The 15,974-nt window shown below is 36.7% G+C and overlaps 1 protein-coding gene across 14 annotated transcripts in view; it reads left to right on the forward strand.

Moving 5' to 3' along the window:
- The window catches only part of SETD5 (SET domain containing 5), a 79,793-nt gene that overhangs the window by 27,519 nt on the left and 36,300 nt on the right, over positions 1–15,974 (forward strand). For 3 of the 14 annotated variants that reach the window (XM_061197179.1, XM_061197187.1, XM_061197180.1), the window contains exons 2-7: positions 6,006–6,065; positions 8,813–8,999; positions 13,890–13,995; positions 14,322–14,530; positions 14,869–14,927; positions 15,466–15,644. In XM_061197179.1, coding sequence (XP_061053162.1) covers positions 8,929–8,999; positions 13,890–13,995; positions 14,322–14,530; positions 14,869–14,927; positions 15,466–15,644 — 624 coding nt within the window. In that variant the 5' untranslated portion in view covers positions 6,006–6,065; positions 8,813–8,928. Of the gene's footprint in view, positions 1–4,826; positions 4,857–6,005; positions 6,066–8,812; positions 9,000–9,810; positions 10,036–13,414; positions 13,608–13,889; positions 13,996–14,321; positions 14,531–14,868; positions 14,928–15,465; positions 15,645–15,974 lie in introns of those variants that run through there. The other 11 variants (XM_061197184.1, XM_061197183.1, XM_061197186.1 and 8 more) reach the window with 9 other exon arrangements.

Here is a 15,974-nt window from a genome sequence, read left to right on the forward strand (position 1 = left end):
ATAGAATTTTTCATGAGACCAATCAGTGAAAAGTTTTGTCTAAACAGTTTGAGATTTATAAAAGAATCTGTTTCTGTATCCCTCTGTGTCACTGCTAAAAGATGGAGTGGTTTGGGGTTTTCTTTCTTTGGGGGTAGGGTGTTGTTTTCACTTCAGGATGACTCATTAATTGTGGAGACACACTTTAGGATTTTATTTTCCCTTGTGGTTGTAAAGATGCAATACTTTGGCACATAGGGAAACCGAAAGAGTTTTTGCAAAGTGCCTACCCTCTTCTACTTGGATAAGAGAAACTTTATTATTTTTGGGGGGGCGGGGGCTGCGTTGGGTCTTTGTTGCTGCGCGCGGGCTTTCTCTAGTTGCGGCAAGCGGGGACTACTCTTCATTGTGGTGCGTGGGCTTCTCCTTGTGGCTTCTCTTGTTACGGAGCACGGGCTCCAGGTGCGTGGGCTTCAGTAGTTGTGGCTCGCAGGCTCAGTAGTTGTGGCTCGCAGGCTCTAGAGCACAGGCTCAGTAGTTGTGGTGCACGGGCTTAGTTGCTCTGCAGCATGTGGGATCTTCCCAGAGGAGGGATCGAACCTGTGTTCCCTGCGTTGGCAGGCGGATTCTTAACCACTGTGCCACCAGGGAAGTCCCAAGAGAAACATTTTAAAATAAAACTTAACATGGTTTTTATACGTAGTAGAGTTACATGAGTAGTTACTCACTTCATGATTGTTGAATGAATGAATGAAGAAAACCCTGACAAATCTGGGTAATATAAATCCCAAGAGAGCCAGGAATGTTAATCTGGACTTGTTTGTCTAACGTAGTACCAACAATAATTGGTGCTTAATTTTTTAAAAATTTCTTTTAGGGAATTCCCTGGTGGACTATTGGTTAGGACTCTGCACTCTCACTGTGGAGGGCCCAGGTTCAATCCCTGGTTGGGGAACTAAGATCCCACAAGCTGCTCAGCAGCCAAAAAAAAATTTTTTTTTCTTTTAATTCAAATGTTGCTATCTAAAGTTAGTAGTAATTACTTTAATAAATAGAGCCTATACATTAAAATCCTAATTTTCTTCTTAACTCCACTACTGTGTGTGTGACTTCTTATAAGTTAATACTTTTATAGCTCTGTTTCTTCATCTATAGAATAATGAATTAGACTCTGAACTTAAAACTCTAAATTTTTTATCAACCGGAGAAATTTTGCCTAAACTACTGAAAATATAAAGATATCAATTCCTGATAAATATGTATAACTCACTTTGTCTGGAGTAAGTGAACATGGTTCCCATTCAGGGTTTGAAAATGAAAAAAGGAAGGATTTAGAGGAGTCAAACACAGAGGTAGGAGAGGTTCTTTTCCTATCTAGTATGGAACATGGCTCTAAAGCATGATCAGAGGCTTCAAACACAGTAGGACAAAACCTTTAGAAAGTCTTTAGAATATAGCTCTTTAAAGAGGTAAATCGAAGTTCATTGAGGGTATCATCTTTATTTGACAAAAAGGCAGAAAGAGTCTGTGCATCCTTGGTTAGTTTAGCAGTAAATATCTGTTTATCATAGTTAAGTGAGTTGTAAGTAAAATATTTTGTTTTCTTCAGTGTCATCTTAAAATAATTTAAGATTGTAGTATTTAGTTTCGTTATTTACAGAGTGTACTCTTATCCTGTTACTCACCCCCACCTCCCTTCCAAGCACAATGAAGTATGTCTTCGCCTCTATAATATTGCCATTATTGAAGTTTTTCATGGGGAAAGAAATTCTTACTATGGACTGAAGTAGGATTTTTTTTAAATTGGGTTTTAATTACCTCCTACTCTAGTAAGTTTAGAGCTTTTGTAGACAGTTTATTGTGCCAAGCCCAGTAGCCCCTAGAGGGAGTATAAATTTAGGCAAAGGAGCCAAGAGATAAACAAGTGTTGAAGGAGAAGAGGTAGGAGAAAAGGAAAACTTTATCTTGGCTTTAAATTACTAAATAATGATGTTTCTTTAGTCTCTCTTAATTGTTTATCCCAACACGTTTGTCTTTTCTTCTCTTCAGCCCTGAATTTCTAGATCCTTTGCCTGTATTAACTTGCTTCAGATCGTAAGCCTAACATATAACTTACACTACCCCAAGTACATGAACTTTTCCCCAGATCTCTGAACTCTTTCTCTTTTCTTAGAGCACATCTCTTATTTTCCAATAATTCTTATTTATTTATTCTAATGCTTATCACTTCTCTCTCCTAGACTTTTTTTTTTTTTGCATGTTTCCTACATATCCTTTTCTCACATGATTTACTTTAGCAAAATTGAAATATACAGTTAAAGATGAGTGAAAATAATTTTTAGCCACATTCAGATTAGTAGCACCTCCTCTTTGTTTACATATATTTTAAAGTTCCAGAGAGCCACTTAAATTATTATTTGCTACAAACACTAATCTGTGTGCACCTATGTCAGCAGTACAGGTATTATTCTTTCTACTGTACACTGAGAAAACAGACTTTTGAGACATTGTATGAATTGCCTGAGTCACTGTCACGATTCACAGAAATTTAGAGCAGGAGGAAACCCAGTGAAGATTTTACTTTGAGGAACTTAAGTCTCATCTATAAAAAGTGATTTTTCAGAGATGACCAGACTAATTAAGTTATAGGCTAGAACTCAAATTTCCTAACTCCTAATATAGTACTTTTTCCTAACATACTTTTTCTCCTCCCAAGATAAAAAGCTTTATGTTAACAGTACAACGGCAGTGTTTTTCCTCAGTATCTCAGTTTGGGTTGGAAATGGAAGATAAGCATATAATGCAGCTGCCACATTAGTTCTCAAACAAGTTGGTTGTGTAGCTAAATGTACATATATGTTTACTGCTTTCTTAAGTGTTATGTGATTTAAAAATTGAAGGTATAATCATACAAAAAAATCTTCTAATATTCTCTCTGTCTTCCCTTTTTACTGTGTAGTCATTCAAAAGTAGGAAATTTAAGTATAGAAGTATTTAAGAATAATCTCAACTTATATGTATAACAAAATTTTGAATAATCAGTAGATTCAGAAATTGAATCTTAAAATTAGTGGTTATTTTCTTTTAACCCTTATTGAAAATTTTTCTGACATTTTTTTTCTTCTGAACTGTGTTGAATTTATTCATTTATTGGCCTATTAAAAATTTTTACTGCTTCAGAGTTATTCTGTATATCTGTTGATTTTTATTATTTTAATAGTTTAAATATCGGGATAGTAGATTGGGCTGAACACATTGATTTCAGAATACATTTTAGAAGCTTGTGTTTTTAGTGAATCCCACTTTAAGGGTTATTGCTTTCAAAGAGAAGAAATTTGGTTAATTGTCGCATCTGGCTAGTTGGAGTTTAGAGAAATGAGGTTTCTTGTATACAGAGTCTTTTATTTAGTATGCAAGGCAGGAAAAAATCCTAATAATTTCATAACAATACTGTGTGAACGAAAAAATCCTAATAATTTCATAACAATACTGTGTGAACAACCTGATACCAAAGCTCTGAAAAAGAAACCAGGCCTAGGAGATGATGAATCTAATCTAGGGAGGATTTTTTCTTTTTTTTAATATTTATTTATTTATTTGGTTGCGCCAGGTCTTAGTTGCAGCATGTGGGCGCCTTAGTTGCGGCATGCGTGTGGCTTCTAGTTCCCTGACCAGGGATCGAACCCGGGCTCCCTGCACTGGGAGCACGGAGTCTTAACCACTGCGCCACCAGGGAAGTCCCCTTGGGAGAATTTTTAAGTTGAGGATGTTTTAGATTCTAAAATAGTAAGTTGTGGCTAATAGGATGAAAATAATCATTAACCCTCTTAAAAGATCTGAAGTAATATTACTGCCCTTGAGAAAAGTGGGCATTGCAAACTGATATTACTCAGCCTACCTTTTGTGTCAGCCTAAGCAAGAAGAGATTTTTCTCTCTTTCTGTAATACCTGCCTATTTTTAACACAGTGAGTTTCACATAATTTCAAAAATGTCTATAAAATATACCTTTCTGGCCCTGAATTAGTAAGTGTGCATATTTGTCTTTACTTTGAAATCTCATAATTGGGCCCTAGATTGCAGAGTGATTTTAAAACTTAGGGAAGCCACTACATCCCCAAACATTTTTTTTTTTATAAGAATGGGAGAAAAGTAAAATTTCAAGGTAAATACCTTGCTGTTAGCATGAGAATTCATAAAAATAAAAATAATCTCAGTGTTTTCTTTCAAATGTAATGATAGAGGATAGATATTATAAAGCCAAAGGAACTAAAAAGGGGCATTTTGAGAAAATGGCGTATTTGTATATATCTAAATATATATTCACTAACATGTTTTGTCAGAGATCAAAACTGAGGAAGAAATTTGACTTTCTGGTGGTTTGTGGAGAGAGTTGATCAGAGATTGCTTCTTGGCTAAGTTGCTGTCTGCATAGGCTGTTAACAATTGTTTCTCTGGCAGCAGATCTTGTTCATCAGGATTGCATCATTTCTGGGAGAATGGCCAAGGTCCACAGCCACAGTACAAAGACTGTCTGAAGCATATGAGGCCTGTTCTTTTTCTGAAGCGGCACTCCTCTTCCTGCCAGTCCTCTTCACAGGATTACTGAAGCAGACTTGTTCTGAATTTCTTTCATCGGATTGGCTGTTTATTGGACTCTTGTCTCCCAGCTGCTTCCGGCTCACCTGGCTGATGCAATTTCTTTTCCTGAAATCTCTGTTGGAGTTGTTCTTAAAACACTTTTTGTCTGTTTTCTCTGAGAGTGACCTGACAGATCACATGGGTCTTGTGCTTTCAGCAAGTCATATAGAGAAGAGACTGTCAGAATGGCAGATACAGAGACTATTGACCATTTCTGAATTCAATTAAAAAGACTGGGGTAATTATAAACTATTTCTGGCACGTTCTTAAAAGCCTTTTCCTTAGAAACTATATGTAAATGGTGACTTCTCAAAGGAGTACTCAGTACTGGGAGTCAAGCTGGTTCTGCTTCTGAGTCCAAGAACTTAACTACAGTTCCTGGGGGGTCTGATGGATTGTAGTTAAACTGAAATGAAATTGAAATTCCGATGCATTCATTTTCCCCCTACTGTATACTCATGTACTTATTTCTCTTTTTACTCCTGTCCTTTTTTCTTTCTTATTTGTTGTTGCTAAAGGAGTCTGTTTCTTCCTTTGTGTAATTTTTTTCTTCCTTCCATGTACTGTTACCTTCATACCTTTTATTTTTACAGTTCTGAGTATGCTCTTTTAAAATTGTTTCTAAAGAATAGTTTATTTTCCAATTTTTAATAAAAAGTTAGAAATCCATAAGATATCAACATAAAGAACATTTACTCTCTACTGCTTGGTAACTGGAATCTCACACACAGCTCTTTTCACATACATGATATAACATTTCAGATGTTGAAACCCCTTTCTGGCTAATGTTAAATTTGACTTTTTCCCCCCCAAGTCCTATGTCATCACCTATTTTCCTTTTCTTTTTGGAGTGTAGAAAGCTAATTAAAGCTCTGTTTTCTGCATGCTTTCCATTGTGTAGTTGACCACAAATGGATTCCCTCTTGTCACTCTTTCTACAGTAGGACAAGAGGGTAGGGGGAAGAAAGGACTAATATGAACTCTAACAGATCATGGTAGGTCCCTGTCTGACTGGAGAATAAGTTTGGCATTTGATTAAAGAAAAGCCTCCGAATTTAAGAATGGGTCAGAGGAGGAGAGAAGCACCTCCTAGGACAGAGAAAAAGAAGGAATCCTTTGGGAAATGGGAGAGAATTCTGATTTGAAGGAAAGAAAAGGATTACCCAGAGACAATATGTATCACTTCTTAACTCAAATAGACAATTGCCTTTTCTACCCTTTATTTAGGTTCTGGCTTTACAGGAAAATAAGATAACAAGGTTAAAGGACAAAGATACAGTACTAAATGGAACAATTATCGTTAAGATATTATTTCTGTAGAATCCTATTCCATGTGTCCATCTATGTTATTTCTTTCTATACTAATTTGCTTCTCAACTTTTTCTAGGTCTTCAGAACTACTGGCAGATAATTTTGGGGGACTTCATATTCAGAGGTCTATAAAAAGGTGACTGAGCCAAGTAAATTCTTTTAATTTGTTTTAATTTTTGTACTTCAGTGAATGCTAAAAACTATAATTTTGATATGAGTGATCATAATTTATTCAGCAAATATTCTCAAATACCCTTTACGTGCCAGGTGCTGTTGTAGGCTGTGGAACTACAACAGAGGATAAAACACAAAAATCCTTGTCCTCATTGAGTTTTTACTTTGGTAGGAAGAGAGAGAGACAAATTAACAAGTAAAAGGTACTTTGAAACTGTTCCACCTAGAGATTTTAATTCTTATCAATTCTTTCTAGGACATATCTCCAACTATGTGATAAATTAGTAACTGCTATAACTACTTAAGCTTGGTAAACTATAGTAGGAGCCTATTGTCTTATCTTATAAAACCAGGGTAATTATAGTAAAATACTGCATATAGATGATCTGTTATAAGTTCTTCAGTTAACATTTTAATAGCTACATTTTGCATGTTATTTAGGAAAGGAACTAGTCTTGGGGTTATATGAGAAATTAGGTTTTGTTATCTTTTTTTTTTTAATTAAAAATGCCCAATATCATAAAAGTATTATTTGGAACAGTATAACCAAGCTAATCCAAAATGCCTTCATCAGAAGAGTGGAAAGGGTCATGTAAAATTACACAAAAGGAAAATGGAAGAATTCATGAAAGTAGTTAACTACTTAATCTTTCTTAAAGTTATTTTTCACCTATCCACATTAGCTGGGTTGGGATTTCATTAAGGAATGTATTAATCACTTATTCATTTATTAAGGAGATATTATTTGAAGTGATTTTTCCATCTTTTCCTTTTAGTATATCTTTTTTTGACTCAGAAAAATAACCACTGTCAGCTTAGTTTTGTAAGTTTTCTTTTATCTAGACACCTACATTTTTTTATGGGCATATAACAGTAATGGCTATGACAGAGGATTTTTTAATGGTGTTGAGTAATTGGCAGGGAGGGGTTCTTTACTGAAATATAACACATGATTCAGATTCCCGTATTGGTCAAAGTAGTATGCTCATTATTAGACTCTGTTCTGGTTATTTAGCCAAGTAGCCTCTGGGCTTTTTTTTTTTTTTTTTTTTTGAGAATTATGCAGTGATACCAAATAGAGAAAGAGTTGTAACCAACAATCCCCAATATTTAAAAATGCCCTTTTGGGCTTATTTGATAAGTATTCTCTCTTCTGTTACTTGTAAATTTTATTTCAATTTCCCAGAGGATTAGAGAATGTACTGCTCTCCTCTGTTTGATTATATTTTTAGGGGAAGGAAACATTTATGTGTAAAATAGGCCCAAAGGCAGAAAGTTATATTAGTCACTTTTGTTTTATGAGCTGTAAGGAAGCAATAGGTAGGAAGATTTGCCCTTTTCATTTCAGTCTCAAGTCCAACATGTCACCTCAAGTTGAGTGGGAACAGGTATATTGCCACACCCGGATTTGGAGAGTCCTAGGTCCATTAGTGAGATCCAGCTCTTTCAAAGTGTAGGTGCCAGGGAGGACTGCTTAGTTTATAGCTGTTCTAGCATTGTAAAATAATGATACAGAAGAGTATTATCTTTACGTGTTCTTAAAAATCTTGTCCTGATTCACTGTTCACTATTGGTTTTCTTTTCCATGTTAATTTGCTTCATATTTCAAAATAAGAGTCAAGCATCTGAGATCATCTACTATTTTAAAATTTGCATTGATCCCCTGTATTGACTCAATTAATATGGTATACTTTTCATTTGATTTAATTTTTTTAGTATAAATAACCATTTTCTACTGTCTTATTTGTCTTATCATGAATCAGTGTATCAGTCATGACTTCTTTTTGTAGTTTTTTTGCAAAAATCTTTATTAACCTGGGCCTTAACAGTCACATTGACTTTCTTTCCTCCCACATAAAATGCTCTGTGTTCCATTCTTTTAATGGTTTTTTTTTACAGAACTATAAAATCACTAATGTAAAATCAAAGTACACTTTTTCCCTTTGTACCATACCTCCAAATCTCTTAATCTACTTAATCTACTTTTGTTTCTTTACACTACCAAGTTTGTTTCTTTCTGTTCCCAAACTCCACTGGCTGTGATCACCAACTCAAGGTATCCTCACTGCTTTTCCATGCAAAATTTTCTAATTTTTATCATGAAACTGTACACTTTGTGGTTTATGTTTTTATTCATACCTAGCAGTGGATATTATCTCACAGATATAGTTACTAATTACATCTTCTCCCAAAATTATAGTTATTAAAAAGGTTTAAAAGAAGGAAAAGAGTATTCCATGACAAAAGAAGGCAATAAGAAACAGCTATTCAGTCAAATGTAAACAGATTGATTTCTTTTATCATCATATTTAATTTGGAAGGAATAACATTAAACTATAACATTAAACTAGTAAATTCTTTTAACTATTCTGTGTCTTGTTAGTTAAGTCCTAGGGTGTCAGAAATTTTTGTTTGATAAGCAGTTGTGGAATGGCAGAAATGTGCTCATTGGTGAGCAGACTATTACTTTCCCTTTATCTGAAAAGAAAAAAATTAAAATAGAAATGAAAAGTGAGCATAACTTTTGCTACCTCACTTTGTGGAACATTAATGTAGAACATAGTAAACACGAGACAGTGTTGATCCCTTGTATTTGTTTTATATTTATCCCTTAAAAGCTTTGTTCATAAAATAGAAAAATATTCAATAGTATTTGCAATAAATTTAAAGAACTGTCTGGTTACTAGATGTTTTCCTTTTCTGTTCTAGGATTCCTCATGTCCATAACATGTTGGTTGAGGCTCTGCAGCTCACCCCCACTCTCAGAGTGGCCAGTCTCTGATAATTGGACCCCGTGATTTCCACTCTCTGCTGTGTTGGACGTCATGAGCATTGCAATCCCTCTGGGAGTCACCACACCAGATACATCCTACTCAGATATGGCTGCTGGATCAGAGTAAGTGCTGCTTCCTAGGTAGTAGATACATTACCAGTTTGTGTGGAAACAAATTTCTTGTGGGCATCTAATAATAAATACGTGGTATTTTCTAAACCCAAGCCTAGCCCATTGTAAATGACATTAGACCTTTCCCTTACCCCCATAGAAACGGGAGGAAAAAAATAATTAGAAGCGAGAGGAAAAGAATTTGGTGGGGCGGGATTTCTGAGTAAATAATTAATAGAATTAAATTTTCAAGGTAGTGATTATGTTTTCATTTGTTTTGATGGGTGAGGAAGATTGAAATAAGTAAGTGTCACTACCGGCTTCTGTAGAGTTAATGATTATCTGATGAATGGAGGATAAGGAGGAGTTCTCTCCAACTGATTTTCCTTGAAGGCCTCTTCCTATGTACTTCTCATTGTTCTAGAGTAAAGGGGCTGCAACTATATGGGCAGGTTACTTAGACATTCCGATATTTGGGATAGAAAATGTGGAAATTAGTATCATCTGTTTTTATAATATTCATTGCCTAGAAAGAGGACCTTCAAAATCAGTGGTACCAAACTTTTTTTTCAGCTAAGAGCAGCTTTAGGAATTCAGAATTTGTCGAAAAGTCCAATCCCTAAAATAGACTCCCAATTCTTGAAGAATTTAAATGCCAAATGGCAATGAAGGTAGGCCTTCATTATAAAACTTTATATTCACAGTTTAAAAATTTTTAGCCTTTTGTATCCCTTCTCTTTTAAGTTGTCCAAGATTCCCCCTGCTCACAGATTCCCCCTCTTGTCCTTTTACCTCCCTTGTACCCAATCTTCCTTGCTTACAGAAAGGAAGTGGAAGCCCCCTACCTTTCAAGACGAAGTGGCACTACACCAGGATGTGAAAGTCCAGCGAAAGAGACCCAAGGGGCCTAGGGGGCAGCACACCCCCAGAAGCCAAGTCTATTCCAGGCAGTACCAGGGATTAGGGTCTGGGCTGGAAAAATCCTGGTGTTTTGAATATGTTCAGGTCCAGTTCAGACTCTTGATCCCACAGCCACTTCTTGAGTGAGGTGGGTGTTGCTCTAATTCCCCTGTTTCTCTTGCCATTCTCACAGTCCCTGGGGATTCCTTCCCCTTCAGCAAAGTAAAGAAACTGTACCAGAACTCTGGGTTCAACTGCATCCCTGATAATAGTGGTTTTCTTCCTTAAGACTGAGAATATTAGTAAAGAGCATGTATGTTTCTTCACAAAGCCACCTAGGATAATTTAACTGTTTCATGACTTCCTTAAAGAGGAAGACTTAAAATGAAGCTACCCTAAGAAGCAGTGTATTATATTCTGGAGTCGTGTAGAATTGAAAGCAGTTTCTGGCCTTATTCCCATATAAAAAGGAAGATGGAGGGTCGGGGGGGGGGTAGGGAAGGGTGGATTGTGTTACTTCCAGGGCCTTTTTTCCTGTTTTGTTTTGTTTTTATTTTTTTGCATGCCACAGAGATTTAGTTATGCTAATAGCCGAGACTACCAATTTTACAACTATTTCCCAAATAGAGTACTTAAAAATCTTCCTGCATTAATAGGTAATTGTGTAGTGTTAATGAATTTGTATTAAGTCAACCACTAGCCTCCTATATGGATTGACTGACAAACTGTATATGTAAACAACATTAACATTTGTCGGAAATTTCAACGAAAAGATTAACTCAGCAAGTTTGGGGTTAGTAGCTAAGGAAAAGACCTAAAGCTATTATTCTTAAAACAGGGATTTTTCCCAGAGTACAGAGCTGACTACCCATAAATGTTGCTAGGGAGTCCAGAAGTAATTGCAGAATCAAAAAATACTTCTGGCCTAAAAATTTGACTGCAGTGTTTCTATTTCCTGAAACATTTTCATCCATAATCTCCAGACAGATTTCTGATACTGTGGTCTTAGCTAATTACACAGTTTTTCGTTTAGTATTCCTATAAAGCAAGAGAATGTCAACAATTAGCTTATATACCACTCTGTTAAATTATTGATGATATTTGTTAATGCTTCACTATGCATACGTCACTGTCATGCATATTCCACTGTTCTGAGCACTCTAAGATTAAACCTGGTATTAAGGACAACATCCTCAACTAAATGAAAGATCTAGACCTTACCTTATGGAATTTTAAATCTGATGGCAATGGTATGCATTATGTTTTGTTTTTGTTTTTTTGTATATTTGTAGGAAAACCTCTAGATGTAACAATAGAAGCAAAGACTTTTCTGAATTTACAATCCTGCCATAAATGAATTAAAGACATTTTCTAAGAGGTAGTGTTATAACAGCAGGTTGCATATTATACTTGGAACACAGTTGATGGAGTATATCTGTTGTAAGCATGGCTTCTGTGTATGTGCCTAGCTGTCATAGAAGTTCAAACATAGGGGAGGAAAGGCTATAAGTATATTTGCATAAAATCGTTCGCTAATGAAGAGATGCAATCCTAACACTCCAAAATTTTTATCGATATTTTAAAATATAGATAAGAGCTGATATATGTGTCTGTATGTCAGGGAATATCCTAGGAAATCCTATAGTTACCTGTCAGCATGTAACTATGTATTTAATCAGTAACCAGTATGGAAATTGCAAAGTTTCCTCATCAAAAGATGTGAGCTTAAATTTTAGTATTTGGCACGCGTGGCAATATATTAAATGCTATGCTTGACTACAAAGTATTGTGCAGTGGGATGGCCTTTTAACCTACACAATATACATTTTATTTTTATTCCCTAGACTTGCACATGAAGTGCATATGTTCATATTTACCCAGTTTGGAGATGGGTAAGATACAACCGGCATAGCTCCATCTCCATGGCCATCTTTTATTTCATGCCACTTTCCTTTTTCCCGTCCAAAAAAACAAATTCCATTTCTAATAAACAGCTGTCATGTTTCACCCCATGTGTTCAGTGGTACAAAATCTCTTACATAAAATATGTACAGCTCTTTGACATACTTGTTTATCTAGTAAATTAACAGTGTTGTGTAAAGTTATTACTTCCTCTTAACCTGTCCATCATAGAAACTAAATTCTACCTTCATTTTATTAATGCTTGTTTGCCTTTGGTTTATTTAAGAAACCCCACCTGTTTCCTAATACTCAGAGCTGATTGCCTCTCAGTGAGCCACGTTCAGATCATCTATTTCTCAAGAATACTGACCTGCATTCTTGATGTATTCCCCTACCCCCGCCCAGTTCCCATCTTGCAGACACTCTTAAGTAATAAAATGCATGCACTTCACTAACAGAGAATACTTTCCTGTGTCTAAAGTTCTTCTTCACCTAGAAATTACCTTTGCTGTTATTTATAAGATACCTTCTTACAGTTTTGGAGCATATAACTGGGTGAGTTGGATACATACCTCAGAATTTTCTTTTATCCCTCACTTCTCAGCTGACATTGCACCACATTGAACTGCACACTTGAATCCTGCCAAGTCCTATATTATGTGTATTTCCAAGCAGGAAGAATGTACATTACTTGAAGCAAACAATATTCATTATTTGATTCCCTAAAAGACCCTTTGATCCACCACTAAGGCTGAGTTATGTGTGTCTTTGGAGTTTCTGATTTGTGAATCTCAGTGCTGGTTAATTTAAATGACGGATAACCCGTAATTCAGTTCTGCAAATCATACAATTGCATTCCTTAATTATCTTTCAAAATTCTCCAAAACCTAACCAGGTACCTAAGTAATCAGAATTAAAGTTCTTTTTGCCCCAAAACGTGAATTTTGTCCTTAGCCACCTATGCCTTTTTATTATCAAGTAAGGGCTTACATTAAATTTCTAAATTTGAACACATTTATAATTATTTTATTTTAATAAATTGTGCTTGAACAGTTTACTTTCCACTCAGTGAGGGTACAAAAAAATACTCAACCAAGCTTCTCACTAAGCCTGGTTACTTAAGATCTTATGTAATTTTCTTTAAAAGAAGAAAGTTATCCTGGTTTCCAAACCAATTAGGCATAGTGGAAAGAGCACAGACTTTGGAGTCAGACATTGTTTCAAATCCTGGCTCTGTCAGTGGGTAACCTTGGTGAAGTCATATAATCTCACCACCTCAACTTCGTGTTCTGTAAAGATGGGGTGCTGTTTACCATGTTTAGTAGTGGCAGAGTAAATGAATTAATACATATAAAGCACCTTGCAAATAATGGGCAATTCAAAATGGTAGCCAATACTACTGTTGTTATTTGTCGTTAGACTAAACTTCTGAGTACAGTTTTGAATAGTTTGAAGTTCTATGGTATTATCATGCAGCTATTAAATAATTGTGTCCTTGATATGCTTGCATGTCATTGGTAGGTGAGAAATTATTACTCTAATATTTGGAAGGTGTTTGGGGGTTCATCAAGATGAGAGGTATGATAAATATAAGATGCCATTGTTTTTACCTGTACTTTCTTCAGGGTATCCTGTCTTGGTAGTGAATGGAAGAGGGCCTGGTCCCTGGGGCAGTGCAGAAGGCACTTTCATCATCTCACTCACTGCAAATGTCATGTGAGGTTTCATGGAAGTATTAAGAGATCCAATTAAGAAGAATAGTTCTGAGTCTAAACCAGCCCAGAGTGGCTTCTCTAGGGGAAACTCCCTGCTCAGCTGGTACGTTTGTGTTTGTCATTAGGGACACCTTGTATCCCAGGTGCCTGCTTTGAGACATCTGCCTGTACTGGCTTCATGTTACACACAAATCCACATTTAATGACACTCCTACTGTTATTTATAGGCTTAGTTATGTTAATCAGATTGTTTCACTGAGTTCTTTCTCTTATTCTAGTGGCTGGTGGTTGTGGAAAGAGGAGGGGTTAGAATGGGAAGTTAAGTCTTAGTTTAAGGGAAGATTAGGTGTTATGCTATCATGCGTTGCTTTTCGCCTTTGTGCAGCCCTGAATCTGTGGAGGCTAGTCCAGCAGTTAATGAGAAGAGCGTGTATTCCACTCATAATTATGGGACCACTCAGAGACATGGGTGTCGAGGACTGCCTTATGCTGTGAGTATGCATCTATTTCTCTCCAGAGCAGTGATCTTCCTGGAGTGTAATCCATTCTTATACATTGTGACTTTCTTGAAATGTTTATATGCAGCATGACGAAGTTGCCCCTTTTGCACTTCCCTGCCTCCAGCGGACGTCTAGCCCTGCATCATTGTTCTTGTTTTTATGTCCCAGTTGACCTTGGCATTTTGTTTTATCACTTTCCTGGTTGAAGCCAAAAAACGAAGGGTACTACTTTCTTCTTTCTTTCCATATGTACCATACTTTAGGGGAGAGAGGGGCCAGTGTTTGGACACTGTTGATTTAAAAAATCTTATTTTCAGGATCATAATTACGGAGCCCCTCCTCCTCCGACACCTCCTGCTTCTCCCCCTGTCCAGACGATCATCCCCCGTTCTGACCTGAATGGCCTGCCGTCGCCCGTAGAGGAACGCTGTGGAGACAGCCCGAACTCTGAAGGAGAGACTGTTCCTACCTGGTGTCCTTGTGGTCTTTCTCAGGATGGCTTCCTTCTCAACTGTGACAAGTGCAGGTAAGATCATGTTCCATCTAAATCCAACCCTGGGTTGCTGGGATTAGGGTTTCTTATTAGTAGGGAAAAGCTCAAAGTATTCTTTCTTGTGTTTGTTAATGTAGATGATTCCTTAGTGCTCCTTGGCTCGAATTCTCTGCACTAGGTGAGAATTGCTGACAACAAGGAATGAGAGATTGATGTTAAAGCTATTGAATTTGATATGAAATTTAATGTCCTGGAAACATTTGGTAGGTGGGAGGAAGGGGGTAGTATATGCAGAGATACTTCTCCCACGTGTGTGATGATGCACTGCATGCTGTTGGAAGGACTACTTTAAGTTTATTTTCCCTCTTTAGGGGAATGAGCAGGGGGAAGGTTATTAGACTTCATCGGCGGAAGCAGGACAACATATCAGGTGAGCCAGAGATGGGTTGGGACCATATTTTGACATATACTATTTTGTGGTTTTAATATTCATCCCAAGAACCCCTCTTGTAAGTTCCCATCGTCCCCAGCTCTTTTCATGGACAGTGATTGAAGTCCTCTCAAGACCATTGTAATTCTATTGTTGTGAATTAATTGTATCCAGAGTCAACAATTTTAGCCCTATAGTAATCAAAATATTCCTTGTGAGCACGCATGTGCGTGTGCGTGCACACGCACACACACACATATCCTTTTCTATGTTACATATACATTGAGGCAGTGGAGCTTGGGGACTGAATTCAAGGGGAGAAATACATGATATAGAACAGGGTTTGTATGCTTAATGCCAATGATACAGAAAGAATCTTGTTTCTGTATGGAATGTAGGTATATGTTCTACAGATAATAGAGTTAATAGTAGAAGTAATAACTTACTGGGTATGGGGTAGATCTAAAGGAATAAGCTGCTTTTAATGTATTTATGAGGCTTTTTGTACAACGTGAACTGTGAAATAAACTTTTTTCAGGTGGGGATAGCAGTGCAACAGAAAGCTGGGATGAGGAGCTTTCTCCTTCCACTGTGTTGTATACAGCAACACAGCACACACCTACAAGCATCACCTTAACTGTTAGAAGAACCAAACCCAAGAAGCGGAAAAAGAGTCCAGAAAAGGGTCGTGCAGCACCAAAGACGAAGAAAATCAAGGTATGAAGGGTAAAACTATCTCAAATAGAAATGTGTCTGAAATAGCCCAAATTTTGGATGAGGAATGCACCAGAATTCTTTTAAGAAATTTGATCCAGATGTTTGAAGGGCCACTTTTGCTCTGCTTGCACAAATCAGCTAATTTGTATTATGAACATGTAGATCAACCTCTCTTATGCCATTCCATATCATCACAACTGGCACAGAGTTTCTTTTGCTCCAGCCCCCATCCCAGGTATGAAATCCCAGCCCCACCTGGCACAAGCCCATGTGTACTGCAGCCTCCAGTCTAGGCTTCCACTGTCCTTACAGTATCTCCCACCTCCTCAA

Source organism: Eubalaena glacialis, chromosome 7 (assembly GCF_028564815.1).
Source record: "Eubalaena glacialis isolate mEubGla1 chromosome 7, mEubGla1.1.hap2.+ XY, whole genome shotgun sequence".
Classification (NCBI taxonomy): domain Eukaryota; kingdom Metazoa; phylum Chordata; class Mammalia; order Artiodactyla; family Balaenidae; genus Eubalaena; species Eubalaena glacialis.